Source organism: Megachile rotundata, chromosome 2 (genome assembly GCF_050947335.1).
Source record: "Megachile rotundata isolate GNS110a chromosome 2, iyMegRotu1, whole genome shotgun sequence".
NCBI classification, from domain to species: Eukaryota; Metazoa; Arthropoda; class Insecta; order Hymenoptera; family Megachilidae; genus Megachile; species Megachile rotundata.
The window spans coordinates 23,605,093-23,623,793 of record NC_134984.1 but is presented as its reverse complement, the minus strand read 5'-3'; the positions used below and the strand labels follow the sequence as shown (position 1 = coordinate 23,623,793).

At 40.7% G+C, this 18,701-nt stretch overlaps 4 protein-coding genes across 4 annotated transcripts; 1 reads left to right on the top strand and 3 right to left on the bottom strand.

Moving 5' to 3' along the window:
* The first annotated feature begins 960 nt into the window (after positions 1-960).
* Positions 961-4,776, top strand: Hey (Hairy/E(spl)-related with YRPW motif). Its single transcript, XM_003706877.3, has 3 exons — positions 961-2,060; positions 2,408-2,622; positions 3,842-4,776. The coding sequence occupies exons 1-3, from the start codon at positions 1,444-1,446 to the stop codon at positions 4,237-4,239; spliced, it is 1,230 nt and encodes a 409-aa protein (XP_003706925.1). The 5' UTR covers positions 961-1,443; the 3' UTR covers positions 4,240-4,776.
* A 1,146-nt stretch (positions 4,777-5,922) lies between these two features.
* Positions 5,923-8,439, bottom strand: LOC100877341 (uncharacterized). The gene is made up of 2 exons (XM_003706876.3): positions 8,092-8,439; positions 5,923-7,284 (listed from the first exon to the last, which is right to left on the bottom strand). The coding sequence occupies exons 1-2, from the start codon at positions 8,134-8,136 to the stop codon at positions 7,027-7,029; spliced, it is 303 nt and encodes a 100-aa protein (XP_003706924.1). The 5' UTR covers positions 8,137-8,439; the 3' UTR covers positions 5,923-7,026.
* Positions 8,440-11,134: 2,695 nt separating this feature from the next.
* Positions 11,135-16,051, bottom strand: LOC105663644 (uncharacterized). Its single transcript, XM_012293968.2, has 3 exons — positions 15,652-16,051; positions 15,381-15,575; positions 11,135-15,315 (listed from the first exon to the last, which is right to left on the bottom strand). The coding sequence occupies exons 1-3, from the start codon at positions 15,746-15,748 to the stop codon at positions 11,324-11,326; spliced, it is 4,284 nt and encodes a 1,427-aa protein (XP_012149358.2). The 5' UTR covers positions 15,749-16,051; the 3' UTR covers positions 11,135-11,323.
* A 143-nt stretch (positions 16,052-16,194) lies between these two features.
* On the bottom strand, positions 16,195-18,520 carry TRAM (translocating chain-associated membrane protein 1). The gene is made up of 7 exons (XM_003706875.3): positions 18,196-18,520; positions 17,763-17,939; positions 17,568-17,683; positions 17,283-17,495; positions 17,098-17,207; positions 16,740-17,027; positions 16,195-16,659 (listed from the first exon to the last, which is right to left on the bottom strand). Exons 1-7 carry the CDS (start codon positions 18,325-18,327, stop codon positions 16,562-16,564), a joined length of 1,134 nt encoding a protein of 377 aa, XP_003706923.1. The 5' UTR covers positions 18,328-18,520; the 3' UTR covers positions 16,195-16,561.
* Between the last annotated feature and the right edge of the window lie 181 nt (positions 18,521-18,701).

The following is an 18,701-nucleotide window of genomic DNA, read 5'->3' as shown; positions in this document are numbered from 1 at the left end:
TTTTTCTTCGCTCGTTACTCGGACGTGTGCCGGGCGTGTGCGTCTCATAACCCTCGCTTTCGATCTTCAAGTATTCACGCGACATCAAAAAATTGCTTCTCATAAGAGATACTAATTCTGCAATTATTCCTATTTTTATCGTTAGCCTATACTCGACGACTAATTACGTTCGATATAATATATAAAATAAGAATAGGAGAGAACAGGGAATGAGACGAACGATGCGATTAATAAATCGACTCGGTTCCCAGGCACACGGTCCTGCCGATAATCGTGCGAGCGCGTGCTACGTACGATTCCCTGTGTGACCTTTATCGCGATCGGCCACCCTCTCCCTCGTAAACGCCCACCCTTCGGTCAACTTTTGTCCTCGTCTCGCGCTACCATCGGAGTCATGGCTGTCATGGGGACGCAAGTAGCGATTTCATGGTGGCGTGCAAATTGATAAAGAAGGGTGGTAGGAAATTTAAAGAAGGCGAAATCGCGTGTCTCCGAGCGAAAAGAAAATATACTCCCGATACTCGCTCGGTGCTTTTCGCACCATTGAAAATACCGTTCAGGAATGTTCAATCCGAACTAGGATAGTACTCGAGAGAGATTTAAAAATGTTCGAGACTTCTGCACGACCGAGAGACGAGAAATTGAGACGAAATTTGGAAAAAGTTTCCCCCGTAATAATCGATCGAGCAGATTTCGCATAGAATCTCGTCGGAGGACTGGTCGGGAACGGACGAGCTAAGCGCCACGAACGTTCCCACGAAAATCGCCCCCTTTCGATCGTCGCTTTACGATCCCCCTTTTTCCTCCGCGCCATTTCTCCTCGTGGTCGGTCGACGCAGCGGGCCGTGGGGTTGGAGAAGCTCGCTTTTCACCTTGCGATCGAGCGGCAAAAGAGAAAAGTTGCCCCCACCAGGCACCGGACGCGCACCTAGTCCCCCACCATCGAGACGGGGCACGCGGTCGTGCCGTAGTCGTGTGTCGTCCCCGAGTCCTCCCGACTCCCGCACACGACATACGTCGCCCGCCACGCGACTCGTGCACACGCCCGTCGATTGCTCCGCGTTTTCTACGCTAGTAGCGCGACCGCGAGCAACGACACCGCGAGACGTCGTCGTCCTTCGGCGAGACTCGCACGCGCGCGCGATCATCCTAGGGAAGCCGCGACACGTGAACGCGAATCGACCAGTGTCAACTTGTTCCCGGAACACGGCCGATTTATCTAGTCGCGTTTAACGGTGTGTCGTCGAAGATATCGAATCACGGTGGAATGACGGTAGTGGATGGACACGGCGGTGTCGCCGTAACGAGCCACAGGTAGCGGCGAATCCTTTCGATCGACTTTTTGCCACCCTGCCGCGCCTCGGCCAGTCTATTTTTGGAGAGTAAACGAAGTGCCTTCGTCGAAAGCAAGATCGAGCTACCCAATTAACCGGAAAGAATAAAATGTGGAGAGTGGTGGTCGCGCGATCGGACGAGAACAGCACCTTGCTGTCGTCGGAGATCTCTTCCGGGCCGGTTGCACCGAGTCACATCTCCGGTCTACCCGGGCCACCTTCCGGTCATCACTGGGGTTATCCGCCGCCGCCACATCCTTCTTATCAGCCGCAACATCCCGATACGCGCCATCATCACGACATGCGTCCGCCACCGCACGAACTTCGTCATCCAGCGAGCACCGGCGATCTCAGAAATCAGGAAATCAGGAGCCACGAGATGCACAGACTAGATCCAAGGCATCAACCCGAGATGCAGAGACACCAGGAATTGCACAGGCCCGAGATGGCCAGGCATCAGGACTTGATCGGCATGAGGCCGGACATGAGATCGGACATGACCACGGAAATTAGATCTACTCACGAGTTTACCGATCTTAAGATCGAAATCACGGATATAAGGAGCCAAGAGAGTGGACAACAGCAACAACAACAGCAGCAGCAACAACAACAACAGTTACAACCGACGTCGCAGCAAAGTCAAACGCATCAGCAGAGGAATTTGAAAAGGGCCATGAGCGACTCCGATTGCGACGACGTGTTCTCCGAGGAAAGCGGCAAAGAACCGTAAGTAGTAGTCTTACTAAGGATAAACTATACGTACGCGACATAAGGTCAATTACTTAATTAACCGACTCTCGTAAGGTTATATTTGATTATACGTTCGAAACGAGCCCATTGATAGATTTATATCCGATAGTTTGTTGCAACGTAAACTTTACCCGGGCAACATATGTCGGACTCTTTCTACAATGACGCGGCAATTAAAATCTTATTGTTCTCTAAAGGGGTTAGCCGAACGGAAAAATAATCATTCGATCCGGGTATCCGTTACCGCGAAACGAACCGTTCCGAGGTCTCCAGCTTCGATTCGCGAGTACTCGTCTGTAACCCTTTCCCTTTTTTCGATGTAGGTGCAATTCGCCGGGAGGCGATTCCTGTCAACACACGTCGCGAAAGCGTCGGAGAGGGATGATCGAGAAGAAACGTCGCGACAGAATAAACGCGTCCCTCGGCGAGCTGCGAAGATTGGTACCGGCAGCGGCGAGAGATCCTCACAGCGGAAAATTGGAAAAGGCAGAGATTTTGCAGCTCACGGTCGAGCATCTGCGAACCCTACGAAACAAAGGTGAGTTTCGAACGTTTGATCGTAGATCGCCTCCCGATAGAACACCTGGGAAACTTCTTCTCGAATCCTTCTCTTCTAAGGTTGCACGGACCGAGAAACCGTTCGTTTCCTGTTTCCTCCTTCGAATCGGCCAAATCCGCGCAGGAAAGCAACACCTGTTGCCCGTGGCTCGTCGCGTACCCGTATCATTCGTCCATCTGTCGTTTCGCGCGTACCAATCTTTACTATCGCGTTCTTTTTACCAAGTTTGCTAAGTATCCACCATCGCGCTTCGCTCTTAACTTTTAACACCCGCTTTCTAAATTTAATCGACACGGTTAGAGTAACTCGCGATAACGAGGAATAAACTTTGAGAGCGATTCGGAAAAGATAGATGATCGCGAAACGAGATGTTTGCGGCGAAGCAGGTGCTAGATCCAAAACAGAGATCCTGTGGGAAGCACAGGAAGTCAACGACTCTTCCGAAGTGGTGTTCCCACGATTGGTGGCAAGAGCTAGGTAGTGGTGGGGTGTCCCGCGTGGCACCCTTCGTGAAGGAGGCACCGAGTTGCCCACGGCTGGGGCAGATGTCGAACCCTGTGGGAAACCGACTCCCATTTTCGTATCTACGAGCTCGCGCGCACCGTACACACGCTCCCGTTTCTTTTACTCTCCTCGGTATACATGCATCAAAGTATTAATATACTTTTTCTTTTCTTATTAATACACATATATTGGCCCGCGTGTTCGTTAGTTCGATACTACCAACGACGCTAACGAGACGAGTGTCCATCTCGCGAGATCATTTCGATTATCCTTTCCGCGAACCGATCAAGTTTTTTCTCGAAAATTTTCTAATAAATCAATATATCGTAACATAAAAAAATGATCATCTCCGTTTGGCACGCGGTCCGATCAGCGTAGTTGCGTACCGATAAAAAAAAATCGATCGAAATTCTAGTATAAATCGAGAAACGTGTCGCTTAATGAAAAATGACTGGACTAGACGAAGATTCGTGAAAGGCGGTGCTTGGAACGAGGAGGGAAACGCGTGTCTCGGTGTAGGGGGGTCTAAACGGTTCCCACGCTACCTGTCCCGTTGCCCTCTGCCGCCGGCTTACGTACAATGAGCCGGCTGTCGAAGCCACCGAGAGCTCGAATCGCTCTCCTTTTCCTCTCCCTGTCCATAGTTAACGAGAACGAACGAACGATAACGCGATCGGTACGATGAACATTGCAGGACCAGAGGGCTACGACAGTACCAAATTGGCGATGGACTATCACGCGGTTGGCTGGGGAGAATGCGCGGCCGAAGTCGGCCGTTATTTGGTCACGATGGAGGGTTTGGACGAGAGAGATCCTCTGAGGCTACGATTGCTCTCCCATTTGCAAAGTTTTCATCGAGAACATGCCTCGTCAGCGGTTCCAGTGTCCGTCCCACCGACAACCCTGACCACCAGTTCGACGAGCAGTTACGAACCGAGTAGCACCGTGTCCACCGGAATGCCAGCTGGAGCGGGAACCATGCCACCCCTTTTGGGAGGAAGCGCGCTCGGATGGGGACAGTATCCGGGACAGTATCCTCAACAGCAACACGGGAAACCTTACAGGCCTTGGGGTGCTGAACTAGCCTATTGAGGATTTTTCCCCGTCGAGGCTCCGACTCGATTCGTCCAAATTCCATTTTTCGACCGTAGATAATGGTTATCCGTTCGCGACTCTTAAAGAGTTAGCCCGATACTTACCGTAACGGCGAACATTTTTCGTCGATTCCGAACAAACGAGAACGAGTGTATTTTTTTACGCGCGATACATACTACCATAGTCATACGAGTACCTAATACAGAGTGATCGAACAAAGATATTTATTTTCATGCTCGACTCGAAAAACCCAACGAGCGAGTAACATTGTATAGTGTATATAGTTATTGTATATAACGATAAGACGCGACGTGATTTCTATCTTTTGTATTTATCGTATTTTTAGTATCGCACTCAGTCTGATGGTTTGTGATTGAAAAAAAGAAATCGAAGAAAAAATCAATAAAATTAAACGCCAAAAAACGCGGATCGATTGCGTGATACAAGTGCCATTAAACGTATCGAGATATACGTAGGAAAAAAAGAACGCTCAAATGCTTTTGCAATAAAACTAATAAAGACGCAAACGAACAATGGTGTACTCGTTAAATCCCCGTAATATCTTTCTATCGTTAAATTTAAGCGGTTAGTTAAATTCGTTCGTAACGACTACGACGAACTCCTTCCCTTCCCGATCTCCTCTGTTTGTCCGAAGCGTAAAACAAGATCCGTCGGATATTTTCGAGTTCCGAGCAACGCGTCCGACGCGAACCATTCTTATGCAAAAGTTTCGCATTGCAGCTTGCCAAGATGAACCGTCCATCGTTACCGCGAAGAACAAAACCGAATATACCGGTCTCCCTTTCGCATTGTGCGAACCAGTTTTGCGACTCGTTAACCTCTCGTGAAAAAAGAACGCTTTCGCAATTATGGACAAATATCGCAACACTCGCGGTGGGAACAATTAGCAAGCGTAAGTTTTTTACGGATATTCAGAAAACCACGGGGAGCAAAACTAATTCTTGAAAAAAGAAGGAACGCGATGGTCGCCACGTGGCCATTGTGTACGCTTAATTCCCTTCTCGAACCCCAACTTTGTTCGCGATAATTGTGCGAACGCGTGTTCTCTGTTTTATTAAAACTTCGCCTACAAAAATAAACCTAATATATTTTGTTCGATTGTTTTTTATGTTTATTATAAATCGTAGCTATCTTTCGTAACTTCTATAGTCATCGTTACCGACGAAACAACCGATAATCTTCCTCTGCTCCGCAATGAACACCGATTGTAACTCAGGCGAGCATCGCTACGGTGCGACGGGTAAGTCCACGAGGAACTGTCAATATAACCAGATTCTATTGTACTGTCCAATAGAATCGATGTACCGTTATCCGTATATGCTAGAACATTTGAACGATAACAAATTTTTCGTAAAAAATCCGCAAAATTTCCTTTTGCACCTAATATAGGTCATCGAGGTGTTAAAGGTCAATTAATGGACGCGTAAACTCGTACAGTAGTAAATGTTTAACGGTAAAAGCAAAAAAACGGTCCGAATCAAACGAAATATGTAGCTCGTATAACGTTGCGCGGTTTCGATATACGCTACCATTTCGGTATACGCTATAAGCTTCCCCGATCGATCGCGAACGGTGGAGCTACTTTAAAGTACGCCATTATCTTCGGCGCGATAATCTTATTGCAAACGAACCAAAGGATTATGGGAACGCGGTGAAGAATTATCGATAGAACCATTTTATTCGGGAGTTTATCATCCGTTAAAAAGTCACAGCCTCGTCGGACATGATTACGTTAAAATATCGAGACGCATCGATATACATTTACGTACGCGTTACCGTATATACATTCGCAAACTTATGTACACGTATGTTTTACAACTGTGAATCGTGGTCGTCGAGGTACTCCGCGTTTACGCGCGAACTTACAAGTACGAGAAAAACGAGTAAACAAAAATATTGTGCCGTAAAAGAGATCCATAAATTCCGATTCTACTCCGCTTGCGTAATCCTTCTTAGTTTTACGACAATGATCGCTATTCTAACACATATTGCATAATATTAGGTACATTAATCTTACGTTTAAAAAGATCGCTGCGAATACAACTTATTTACAAATTATTTTATAGATTATCTCTCGTGCGCTGTCGCTAACAAAAATACATACATACGTACATAGATATTTTTACGAATCGTTACAAACTATTTCTACGTAAATGAGATCGAAATAAATACTTGCGATAAGACTAGGTAGCTTAAATTTAAGAACGACCGCGATATCGTCTTCCGGAAGATCGATAGAAAAAGAAACGTTAAATCTTTTTCGATGTTCAAGCGAGTATTTCGAGTTGCAAAAGTGAGAATCCTCGATGTTAACTTTATATACGTTTGTTCGAGCGAAATATTTTACGATTGAAACTGGACGTCCTATTGCTCCATACGCGTTCGTTTGGTAAACATTTTAAGCGTCTCGTTATCGATTAAAGGGAAAAATAACACGGTAGGATGATTTTTTCGTTAAAATACGGTTCAAAAAATAATCGAATCGCCCAACGTTATTCCAAACACCCGACAACTTTTCTCGCGGTGTCCATACTCCAGTTTGCACTCTTCAACCTTGAAAAATCTCTCGATTTCCAAACAAAATATATATATATGTATATATATCCAAATTGTACTCGTTCGCTCGTCTACCCTGTAAAATAGTCGAAGTACTTTCACGAAATATGGACCGCCTTATCGAAAGTTTTCCTTCGGAATATTATCCTTCGGAAACGACGACAGAAACGAACGAAAAAATGTCGATTAATCGTAACGACGCGATCGTTAAATCATCATTTCGTTTTCCGTGTTCTCGTTCCTCTGATTTTCCTCGTATTCGTCGCAATAGCAGCATATGGACATGCAGTCCGAATCCGAGTTTTCGCCTACGTAGGTCGTGTACGTGTCGATACTTTTCGTATCGAGGGACGGCAAAGACCAAGAGAGAGAAGCTGTTTCGAGGTCCGGTATGGCCGAGTGCCAAGAGGTCAAGTTGCGTGACTTTTTCGCCTTGCGGCTCCGAGTCGACAGTTTCTTGATGGCCTGGAAATCGAACAAACAGTCGAATCTATTAGTCCTCCCTTCGAATATACGATCAACTTCGATCTTTTCTATCGATTCGATCGCCTTTATTCTTCGTCGCTTCTTCGCATCCTTCCCATAATTTAAAAGCGTGATTGCCTTGTCAAAAATTGATCGAGATCAAAGGAAACGCGTCTATCTTGCACAGAGCGTACGATTAGAATGATAAACGACGAACGCGACAAGCAACGAGTCGAGAAGAGGATGAAATTGAAACGGTGACGAAAAAATATATTATTCGAAAATCCGTGTAAAGATTAATATAAAAACGATCGAATTTTCGTTAATTTCAGGTAAGCATTCCATCAGCGGTGCACGCGTTTTAAAGCGGAAAACATTAAACATTCAGAGGTAACTATAGTAATGGAAGTTTTAATAACGAAACGTATGTTCATAAGAATCGAGCGTAGTTGATCAATGTAACGCGAGGTCGTACCGACAAAAATCACGTACAACTATCGTTACTTTATTCGACAGAAACGTATCGTGCCATGAAAATTTCTTCTTTCGCAATCGTACACGTATTGTTTTCATTCAACGGGTCGTTAAATTTTCGTTTATCGCGATAAAATGTCATAATCGAAAGTGGGACGTTTCCGCGATAAACATCGATTACATCGAGGAAATCGTGCGAAAATGAAAATATACCGAGAACGGCTGGCGGCCAGGTTAGCAATGCGATACGCGAGGTTAAGAAATTAGGTCGCGCGATGCGCCAGAAACGTGCGTGCATGCAACAGCCGATGAGGATAATCGTCAACGTCTTACCCTAAGGAGTCTGCGACCGGATTTGCTCAATAATTTCCTCAACATATCGAGCAGAGGATCCCCCGATCGAATCGAAGCTTCCTTTCGATTGCCGTAAGAGATTGAGCGCAACGCGAAATTGATTTTTCAGTGGCACGAACCGTTACCGTGCCAATAATTCCGATCCATGTGAACGCCTTGGCGTCACGCGACCAAATACCGCTCCAACACGCCGCGTCGTTCTATTTATCACCTACGACCCTTCCTACCCCCACTACTACGTCCGACGCGACGCGGCTCGACGCAACGTCTAATTCTACTACTTCCGAGTTCCGAGTTCCGAGTAAGTACGAGAGAGCTCGTACTTTCTTCCTACTACTAACGACTCGTTCGCCACTCCTACTATCTTATATCGTTCTCTAAACATATTCCCTGACCGTGTAAACGTTATACTCAATTTTACCGTAGATTTTATGGAAGCGCCAGCGACGCACCCGCACGGTAATTATCGATTTATTAACTCTTTTGCATCCATGGAAGAGATATTTTGCCGATTGTTTATTATCTCGTTACCGAAGAAAATTTTCGTTCGTAGGAGGTCGCTTCTCGTACGCGTCAAAAGAGTCGATCTTAATCGTTGCGAGAACACTTTCCGTCGTTTTCCCCGATTCGCGGTGAATCCGTTGAAGTCGCTACTTCGCGAACTCGTAACGAAACAACGTTTCGCGAATCGCCGCGACAACGAAGAATCGTATTCGAGTCGAAAGAAAAAATTTTTAGACGAGATCGGATTAAAAACGCTGAATGAAAAATCGGAGCGTGTTGGACGCGTGTCCGTGGCTGTGGCGAGCATGCGCGTGTACTCGCGCGCACAGGCTAGGCAAACCGCGTAGTACGCACGTGCGAGACGTAACGCGTGTGAGCGAACTTGTTCTCACGCGACGGCACGCGGCCACAGTTTCTCCCCGATGCACTTCGCCACGTGCCACCCCGATATGCCTACGGAAAACTCATAATTGTCATAACATTCGAGCTGTGCGCTCACCCCGGGAAACACCAATACCCGCTACTCGATCTGTCAGAGCACTTCTCTCTTTTTAGTTAAGCCGATGCGTCCACCCTGATTAATCCTTTCTTCCTTCCTTCCTTCTTTCTTTCTCTTTATTCTTTTGTCCAAACGCCTACGACACCTAATCCCTCGATATTCTCGATTGTTTTACGATCGGCTTTGAGTTTCGACCAAGATCTCCGCATAAAAAAGTTTCAACAAACTGTGCACTATTTGTTATTGTAAGTACGATGTACAATTTATTTTCATAATAATAAAGGAAACTAAAAATTACGTATACTCGATTGTCCACTCGAAGCTGGATGGGCAAACAACATCGAGACATTAGGATACCTGACAAAGGTTAAACGGGTTAAACCGTTCTGAAGTGTTTTCGCACAAACGACGTCAGCAACTCTATCGTCCAACGGTTGAACCAATGACGTCAGCGGGAACACCTGTATTTCTCGTATGCATGTTCGTAAACTAGGACAGTATCCGAAATCGCTCACTCGTTCACGTACTTACTATATATGTATATGTACGCATACGAGCATGCGTTGTACGCGAATCTGTCTTATGTTTCGTTTGGTTACGACTGTCGAATAACAAATAACAATAATTTTGTTGAAAAACACGACGCATCGCGTACGCTTTAGGCAACCTCGCTCGTATTATTTTTCAGTGTTCGAATAGACACGGAGAAACGGGTAAAGCAGCCGAAAAAACATGTTGACGACGCTTAACTACCGCTCGTTCTCTTTGTGTAAAAAACGCAAAGAGACGCGTTTCGTTAGAACACGAAGTTGTGCTTCTCGATAGAAAACTTTCTATTAAAATTTGTCTATCGAGGAACAAGGATTCGGTAGTGGTACTTCTGTAGATATACACGTTTCGCGAAAGAATATCTAATACTTTTGATTAAATAAAGAGCAAGCTAATGATTTATAGAGGGAAACAATCGGCGAGAGCGATGGAATAACGAGCGACGCGTGCCGCGTCACGTGCCTCTGAAACGTTCGCTCAAACATTATATACGAGGTGGTGCGCGCAAAACTAAGTCTCGCCTAATTGCGACGCCAGTTCCATTAGAGATTAAACTTCAAAAGAAGACCTGGACAGATTCGTGCGTGCGGTTAATTGAAACGACTCGATGAACCGTGTAACCCGCACACCGTCTCGATATCCCCGCAGTTTCATCGAGAACAAAACGGGACTTTTCGAAATCTCGTCGTTTCTAAACTTTGCGAAGGAGGAAAATCACGAACGACGTTTTAACGATACGTTACGTTTTTGTTTGTTTCGAAAAACGCGTAAAGATACGCGAGCATCGAACCAAACGTCGACAAGGGAGGAATACGACGAACTTGTTTGTACGCTCGACGAGGGTCAGATGTCACGGTAATGCGGTTGTTTGACCAACGCTGTTGTATTACGTAGATTCGAAGTCATCCTTCTTAATCTCGAACCATTCTTTTCACCGTCACGTATTGCAAAAGTAACGTTATGTCGATCGACCGTTCGATTTCTAGCAAATATTTATAAAACCGTCATCGCGATCACCGTCACGCGTCCAATCGCTTTCTGACGATTATAGAAACGACCAACTGAGATCGAATGTTGTAATAAAGGAGATACGAAACATAAAGTGTATGTCCACCAAAAACTATACACGAATTGCTCGAACGTTTAGAAATGTTCTCATTAAATGCGCATCGCTACCTCTAACTGTTACCAGCATAGATTAAATGAAATCGACTCGTAGGTGAATACGAAGATTTTGTGGCGCGAACAGTCGCGCACGAAAAAAGGGAAGCAGAGTTAATCCTTTGGAGTTTGAAGCACAGAACCGCGTGGGAAACGTCTCGATACAAACCTCGCACGCAGGATTTATACGACGATCCTAAACTGCCCGAATAACCAAATGTTCATCCCTCGTCTCTATTTTTATTTTGACGATACAATCATTTTTTCTCGCATTCATTTGATATTTGCATGCAAGAGAAAGACGTAAAATGTAGATAAATGCAAATATATTTTAATCGCTGCAAAATATACATGTACAAAAAATAAAGATATAATACTTTTTTATACTTTTATATAAAAATACTTTCTACGCGTGTTTATTCGAGAGATTCGTGTATTCGATATAAAAAAATACAAGGTAACGATATTTAACGAAATGTATTGAAAAAAACGAGTGCTTCACGAACCGAGAATCGGTTTATATAACATTCTTGGATCGTAAGGTATATTTCTTTTGTTACCTGGCAGTAACATCGGCACCATTTTCGCGCGAAGTTCGTACGGAAAGAAATCGTGACAGAAATTATAAAAGTCATTGCGCGTTCGAACGATACCCAGGCGCGCCATTTCTTTCATTAACGCGTACAACTCGCCCTCGTAATTCCGATACGACTTTTGTTTAGCGATAGAGGTTGTTACTGTCGATACGCGACGTATAAACTTTTCGGAAATTACTCTAGTTTCAAATTTATATTTAGGTTCCAGGAGTTTCCATAAATAATTGTACAAACGATCCGTAACCCATGCTTTAGGACGAGGAAGTCGAGGCACCTTATACACTTGACCATTCACCAAGTAGGCTTTGTGTACTTGTTCGGGAACAATTGGCTTCTTCCTTAATTTCGGCATAAGCTTCCTTCTTTCGTTCATATTCGCTCTTACCGTAGACGACGGCTGTGTTCTCTGTTGCTGTACGTTCGCGTTCATGCAATTCATTTCTTGTTGCTTCACCTTGTTCAGTTCCATTTGAATTTTTTTAGTCTTCTTTTTCTCCGTAGCCGTCAGCTTCGCAGGTTCATCCAAATTGAAAAATGACCGTATGCTCGTCTGTCTCTTCGGCTTACGGGCGGATGGAAAGAATGATTCGAATAATTCTTGAAACGTGCTTCTACTATTATCCGCACGTTGCAATCGGTTTGAAGTTTCTTCGTTAGCGGAATCGTCTGAGATCCCGTCTTCTGCCTCTCTAGCGTTTATGTCGCCTACATTTGAAGTACTTTCGTTGCCTGTTTTTCTATTAAACGCAGACAAAACATTAACGTTACTCTTTTTCGGAGATATATTCCCTTGCTTCTTAGAGACATTTTCTGACTTATTTGCTACTTCATCTTCCGTTTCCATTAAATTTTTACCATCCATGTTTGGATTATTCAAGTTTACGTCCGCAACGATTTCCGTCGACGCTGGATTGCTCGCTCTAGACGATATTCTACCATGATGATTCTCTATATCGCTACGTCCGTTTCTATTAAAATTGGATGAGACGCCGGTAGCAGACCTCTTGGATGAACGTTGTACGCTATTTACAATTGATTCTTCGTCTTGTACTTCCCTTTCGCTCTTATCATTGACGTTCAAGCTATTTGCGTCTGTGTTTTCAAAACTTTTCGCGGATGAAATTAGATTACTAGTTCTAAATAACGACCTACTACGATTTTCTCCAGTACCGCGTTTGCGCCTACTATTGTTATACGACGCGTTTGCAGCAGGGCTCTGTGATATATTCTTATTTTCTTTATCGGAGTATTGTAATTTGTCTGAAATTGCTTTCTGACCGATACCAATTAATTCTTTCTTCTTCGTTTCTCTTTCATCTTTATTTTCAACGCTTGGAAACATTATATTCATTCGTGTAAGTTTCACCAATGGCACTAAATTACTAGTTCCAAGCGACACCCTAATACGATTCTCTGTGCGCTCGCATTCCTTCCCATTAAAACTCAATTTCCTTTGAGATAAACGTGGTTCATTACGTACAAGTTCTTCATCGCTAGAATCGCTCAAACCATTGTCTATGTTTTCTAAGTTCTTCTCACTGACTTCCATAGTGTTCGTTATTTTCTCGCTTCTTTTTTCTGTAAACGATGATTCGCTACGATTTTCTGTATGATCGCGTTCTTTTCCATCGGCATTAAGTGTAACATTCGCAGCAGATTTTTGAGATAAACGTTGTATTCTATTAATTAGTTCTTCGTCGCTAGAATCGCTCAAACCTTTGTCCTCTACGTTTTTTAAATTCTTCTCACCGACTTCCATAGTGTTCGTTATTTTCTCGCTTCTTTTTTCTGTAAACGATGATTCGCTACGATTTTCTGTATGATCGCGTTCTTTTCCATCGACATTAAGTGTAACATTCGCAGCAGATTTTTTAGATAAACGTTGTATTCTATTAATTAGTTCTTCGTCGGAATCGCTCGTAACTTCGTCTTGTACTTCTCTTACATTTTTATCGTCGACGTTCGCGCTATTTGTGTGCGTGTCTCCAATCGTTTGGAACGACGCTAAAGTACTAGCTCTGGTTCTGGATGATATTCTATTGCGATATCCTATCTCGCTAGAACTGGATGAAACATTAGCGACGGATTTTCTATAAGACAAACGTGGTACTTTACTTATAAGTTCTTCGTTGTTAGAATCGCTAGTATCATCGTTTCTTACATCCTTTGCCGTCTTATCATCGACGTTCAAAGTGTTTCTATCTGTACTGTCAATTTTTCTCGTAAATGACGTTGAATTACTAGCTCTAGACGACAATCTATTACGAGACGATACGTTAACAGATTTTCTGTGAACCGAGTTTGTCTTTTTATCGACATATTGCAACTGATTTAGAGTTTTTTCGTTGCTAATGTCACTTAAACTTTCATCTCTTACATTTTTAGTTTTATTTTTCGAAGTATTTACACTCGTAAATAACGATGACTTTGATTTACTAGTTTTAGACGATGATCTACCATGATTCATTTTACTATCGTGTTCTTTCCTATTAAAGCTGGATGTAACATCAACAACAGATCTTCTCAGAGATATATTGTCATGCTTTCTATTGGTATTCTGTAATTCATTTGAAACTTCTTTATCGTTAGAACCCTCTGAAGCACTTTCGTCAACTCCAGTTACATTTAAAGTTTTTTCATCATTTTTATCGTTAATACTATCTTGATTCTGTATAGATTTTTGTAGAGCATTTTTTCGTTTCATAGAACTACCTTGCCTAGTTAAACGTTCTTTTCGAGCACTTGCATCCACATCTGTTAACTTTCTTAAATTATGTCCTTTTTGTGTTAATAAAGCGTCCGAATTGTCGTTCGTTGTAGCGATATTCTCACTTAAGCGATCCTTGATAGATTCTTTAATGTTCTCTACACTTAAAATAGCAGGTTTTCTTTTCTTCTTTGAACGTGGTGTTATAACATTTTCTGTATCATTGTTTTCATCTTCGTTTACAACGTTCTTTTGTAATTTGCGAAAACTTTTAGATAAATCATTTGACGAAAATATTGAGGATTGCTTAGCAATCTCGGCACTTTCCGCACTTGTTAATTTACTTGTTTCTGCTTGTATATCGCTTTCTTCGGCTGCAAATATATCCTCGAAAACATTTCTTTTTGTACTCCTAGTACGACGTTTAAACAATTTCGGTTTTTCACTACTTTCTGCAATACTTTCTAAATTGCCTGTTTTTGTTCTTTTATCGGTTTCTTCGTTCACAGAAGTACTCTCAGAAACATTTTTTCTTATACTTTTAGTAGGGTGTCTTAGCAATTTAGGTTTAGGTTTCACTATTTCGTATTCCGCATCGCTGGTGCTACTCTTAGTACTGTTGTGTGAACTACTATCCTCAACCGTGGTACTCTGTGCTTTTGGTGCTGGAAGATGAGAAAGATCATGTACACCATTAAGAAATGATGCAAAATCTGATGACTCTGACTGATTATCGGGACTTATCATGTTGCTAGAATTTTTTTGATCCGTCTTCTGAGATCCATTAATGGAAGCTCCCCTTTGTGGAGAAGCTATGAAATCTTTATCTTGCAATGCATCGACAAAGACGCTTCTACGTTGATTCTTATAATTTTTCTTAAAAATTTTAGGCTTTGATTTTATTATATTATTTAAATTTGAGCTTTGATTTGACCTACTATCTTTTGTATTTGTTAACTGTTCTTTGTTGATAACCATTTTATTACTAGAGTCTGAACTAGTCAAATTTTTTTCATCTCTAGTATCTGGTATTGATATCTTTTTGGATGAATCCTCAAAATCATTCAAAATATTAAAGAAAGCATTGTTTTGATGAGTTTTTGCTTTCGAACGTAAAGGAAGTTTTCTTTTCTTCACCTGCAGTTCTTCTTCTGACTCTGATGTTACTACCCTAAATTTAGATGCACCTAGTAAAATTAAAACTTATTATAGAATGATTTAATAAACTTAATTTCAAGAACTAACAACTCACCCTTTTCTATGCGATTCTCGCTATCTATTGAAGAACTGGAAGGATCCAACCCTTTCCACCATTCATTAACTATTTTGCTTGTTTCTATTCTTGAACTAGAATCCAAATGTCGACTTGTTTCATTTAACATACTATAATTAATGGATGGTCGTACCATTGTATTGTTTTCCAAATCTTTCCACCAACATGGGTATTCTGAAATATAAACAACAGAGAACATAACCTATTTCAATCAAACCATTTAATTTACTAAAAATTATAAAATATATACCATTATCTATTACATCCGTATCAGGATCTAAAATACCAGAACCAGTATATCTGCTGCTTCTGGAAGAACGTCTATTTAAAATTTTTCGTTTAGCCATAGTCTTTGACAAGCAGCGCAAAAATGAAATACGTTCCTTTAATTTTTCATAAAACTTTATCACGTCGCAGTATTTTAATAAAAACCTATAATTACGCTCTAGATTCAAATTTTATTCCAACGTTAATATAACATTTATCATCACACTGTTACAATATTGCATATTTATTACATGTTTCCTACTCAATAATTGGGACAATTTTCATAGCGCGTACAAAAGCGCGCGAAATATCCAACCTATATAACTCCACTGACACAACTTTATTAGATAAAAATAAAACACATCAAGTGTTCATTTTGCGCAAAAAAATGAACAGTATGTTACTGTAAAATAATTTGTCTAAATATAACTATCTATTTTTGCTATTTTTCTATTTTTCCTCATACTGTATATAACCGCAAAAGTAGAAACAAGACGTATAAGGAAATATTAATAATACGAATTCGTTGTCCCGTAAAGTACGATTTTATTCATCATGTTTTATACGTTGTATTGAAATGTGTTACTTTTTTCATATTTTCCTCTATACAAAATATTTTCAAACCACACTTATACATTACTAAATATATATAAAACAGTAATATAACGCAATCTCTGTGCATAACGCATATAATAAACATAAAAAATTATATACAGTACTTCGAATACTTCTCCCTTTGGAAGAATAAAGTTTATCTACAGTTAATGTTGTGGGACAATTGTACAATGGTGCATGTTTTAAAATGATATTAAAATAAAAAATGTCGTCAAAATACTAATATTATTATACTAGATGTTTGATTAGCCTTGAATAAGTTCCTTTTAAATACATATTTATTTTGCTTTCGCGGATGAACGAGATCTAAGGTGTTTTTTGGTCGCTTGATCGACCTCTGGCAAATCATCGTCTTCGGATACAGCCGATTTTTTTCCTAAATAAAAAGAAATTTCATATTTGAAATGAAAATATTTAATATAAATAAATATTACAAGAATTCTGCATTTCTCTTACCTTCTTTCTTCTTTGACTTCAGCTTTGACTTCACTGTTGTTTGTACTGGGACCACGTTTTCACGTGCACGTTTAATCTGCCTCTTAATAAATACATAAGCTAGGTAAGTTTGGAACATGACAATAATACCTAAGGATGAAAATCGCACGGCCGGAATATTAAAGTTCCCAGTAGCCACATCGAATGAGCTTTCGACTTGACTTAAGCCATATAAGAACACTAAACTTGCAATAGCCAGTGTTGCAACGTGTACAAAAACATACGATGAATTGGCAATGAAGAAAGCCACTGTAACAGATTATATAATTATAATATCTATTTTTTCATAAAGTATCACGTATAATTAAACAGTACTTACTTTTTGTCATCTTTTCTTTTTTACCAACAAAATGAACTAGTCTAGCTCCATGAAGCATAGCATCTCCTACATAATGAAGGACCAATAATAGGATTCCAACTTGCTGAAAGCTACACAAAATATGTAAATTAAATTTAAAAAATTAATTTTCTAATGCATTGTACTCTTAAAAAATATTTTTATACTTTAAAACATAGGCTGCAAGAGTGAATAATATTCCAATAGTTGCTTGTACAACACGAGGGGGAATATCTTCTTTCTTTATCTTTTGGAAGTATAATTCAGGATAACAATGTAACCAGTACGAGAGTTGTCCTATAAAGAATAGTTTCGAGGAGAAAGACATTGGCACAGGATATTGTTGCCATAATGATGTTATATTTAATAACAGATCTTCCCTAAAATGATGCAAAATAATGTTATATATGACTATATCTAGAGACTTCTATATTTATTACTTAGTTGTTTACCTGATAATTATATCAATGCCCCATATAGCGGACAAAAGATAAAACAGGACAAGTTGGCTAGATTCATTAAATTTAGCAAGTTTTACTTTACTCAGATGTAAACGTTTTGAAACTTTCTGAAAGATATTACAAAAAACATTGTAGTAAAAATACATGTTCTTGGTTGCAAGATAAATTATAGTGAATATAACTTACATCAAAAATATATTCCTGAAATACAGCATGCATCACAATAGTTATCAAAAAATAAAAAAATACGGCACAAGCATCTTTCCAACCAGTAGTATACTTTAGTGGTGCACTTGGATCTTCTGTATCAGATGTTATATTATGATGAACAGCAATAAATGTATATGCCCATGGTGATGTTGCCTAAAATTAATTTGTAATAAGTAACAGAATATTAACTGTTTTGCTTAAGCTAAGTAACTACGTTTATTACTGATCAACGGATGCCGGTGATAACATATGGTCATTATATTAACAGTTCAAGTTAAAGCAATAGACAAAATGCTAATTGTTCGTTAGTTTATTTTGAATAATCGTGTTAAATGACAAATATCATCAAAGAGTAAAAGAATTAATACATAAATTACAAATATCATTAATATTTAGATGGGTTACTGACCTGCACCATCAAACCCGTTACGAAGATCATCGCCACGCAAGAAACGATATCTCCATGATTTTGAATAACAAACTCATGACTGAATATAGGAGGATTTTTACTTGAACTTTTTCGACCTTTTACTGCAACCATTTTCCGTTAGAAAGATATTTTCTCTCACACAAGTAACAATCTCCTTTCGCTATGTTTCTTACTTGAATGGCTAACAACGACTACCGTCAAACAGTCAAATGTACACGAAATTACACCGACGTGTTACACATCCCGACGGCGGCGCACTACTCGCACGAAACCATAGAGTTGCGTGCTGCGTGTAACCAATATCCAACAATGTGGCGCTTACTGCTTTTACTTGTTGGCACCAAGTGAGTCAAAACAATGTCGCAAATTCCTCAAAATTATCGATAGTTATATGTTTTTTAAACTTTTCCAATGTAAATTTAAAAAATAATTTTTTTTCTAACTTCAGAATGATTATTTAGTTCGTTAAAATTTCAGATTTTATC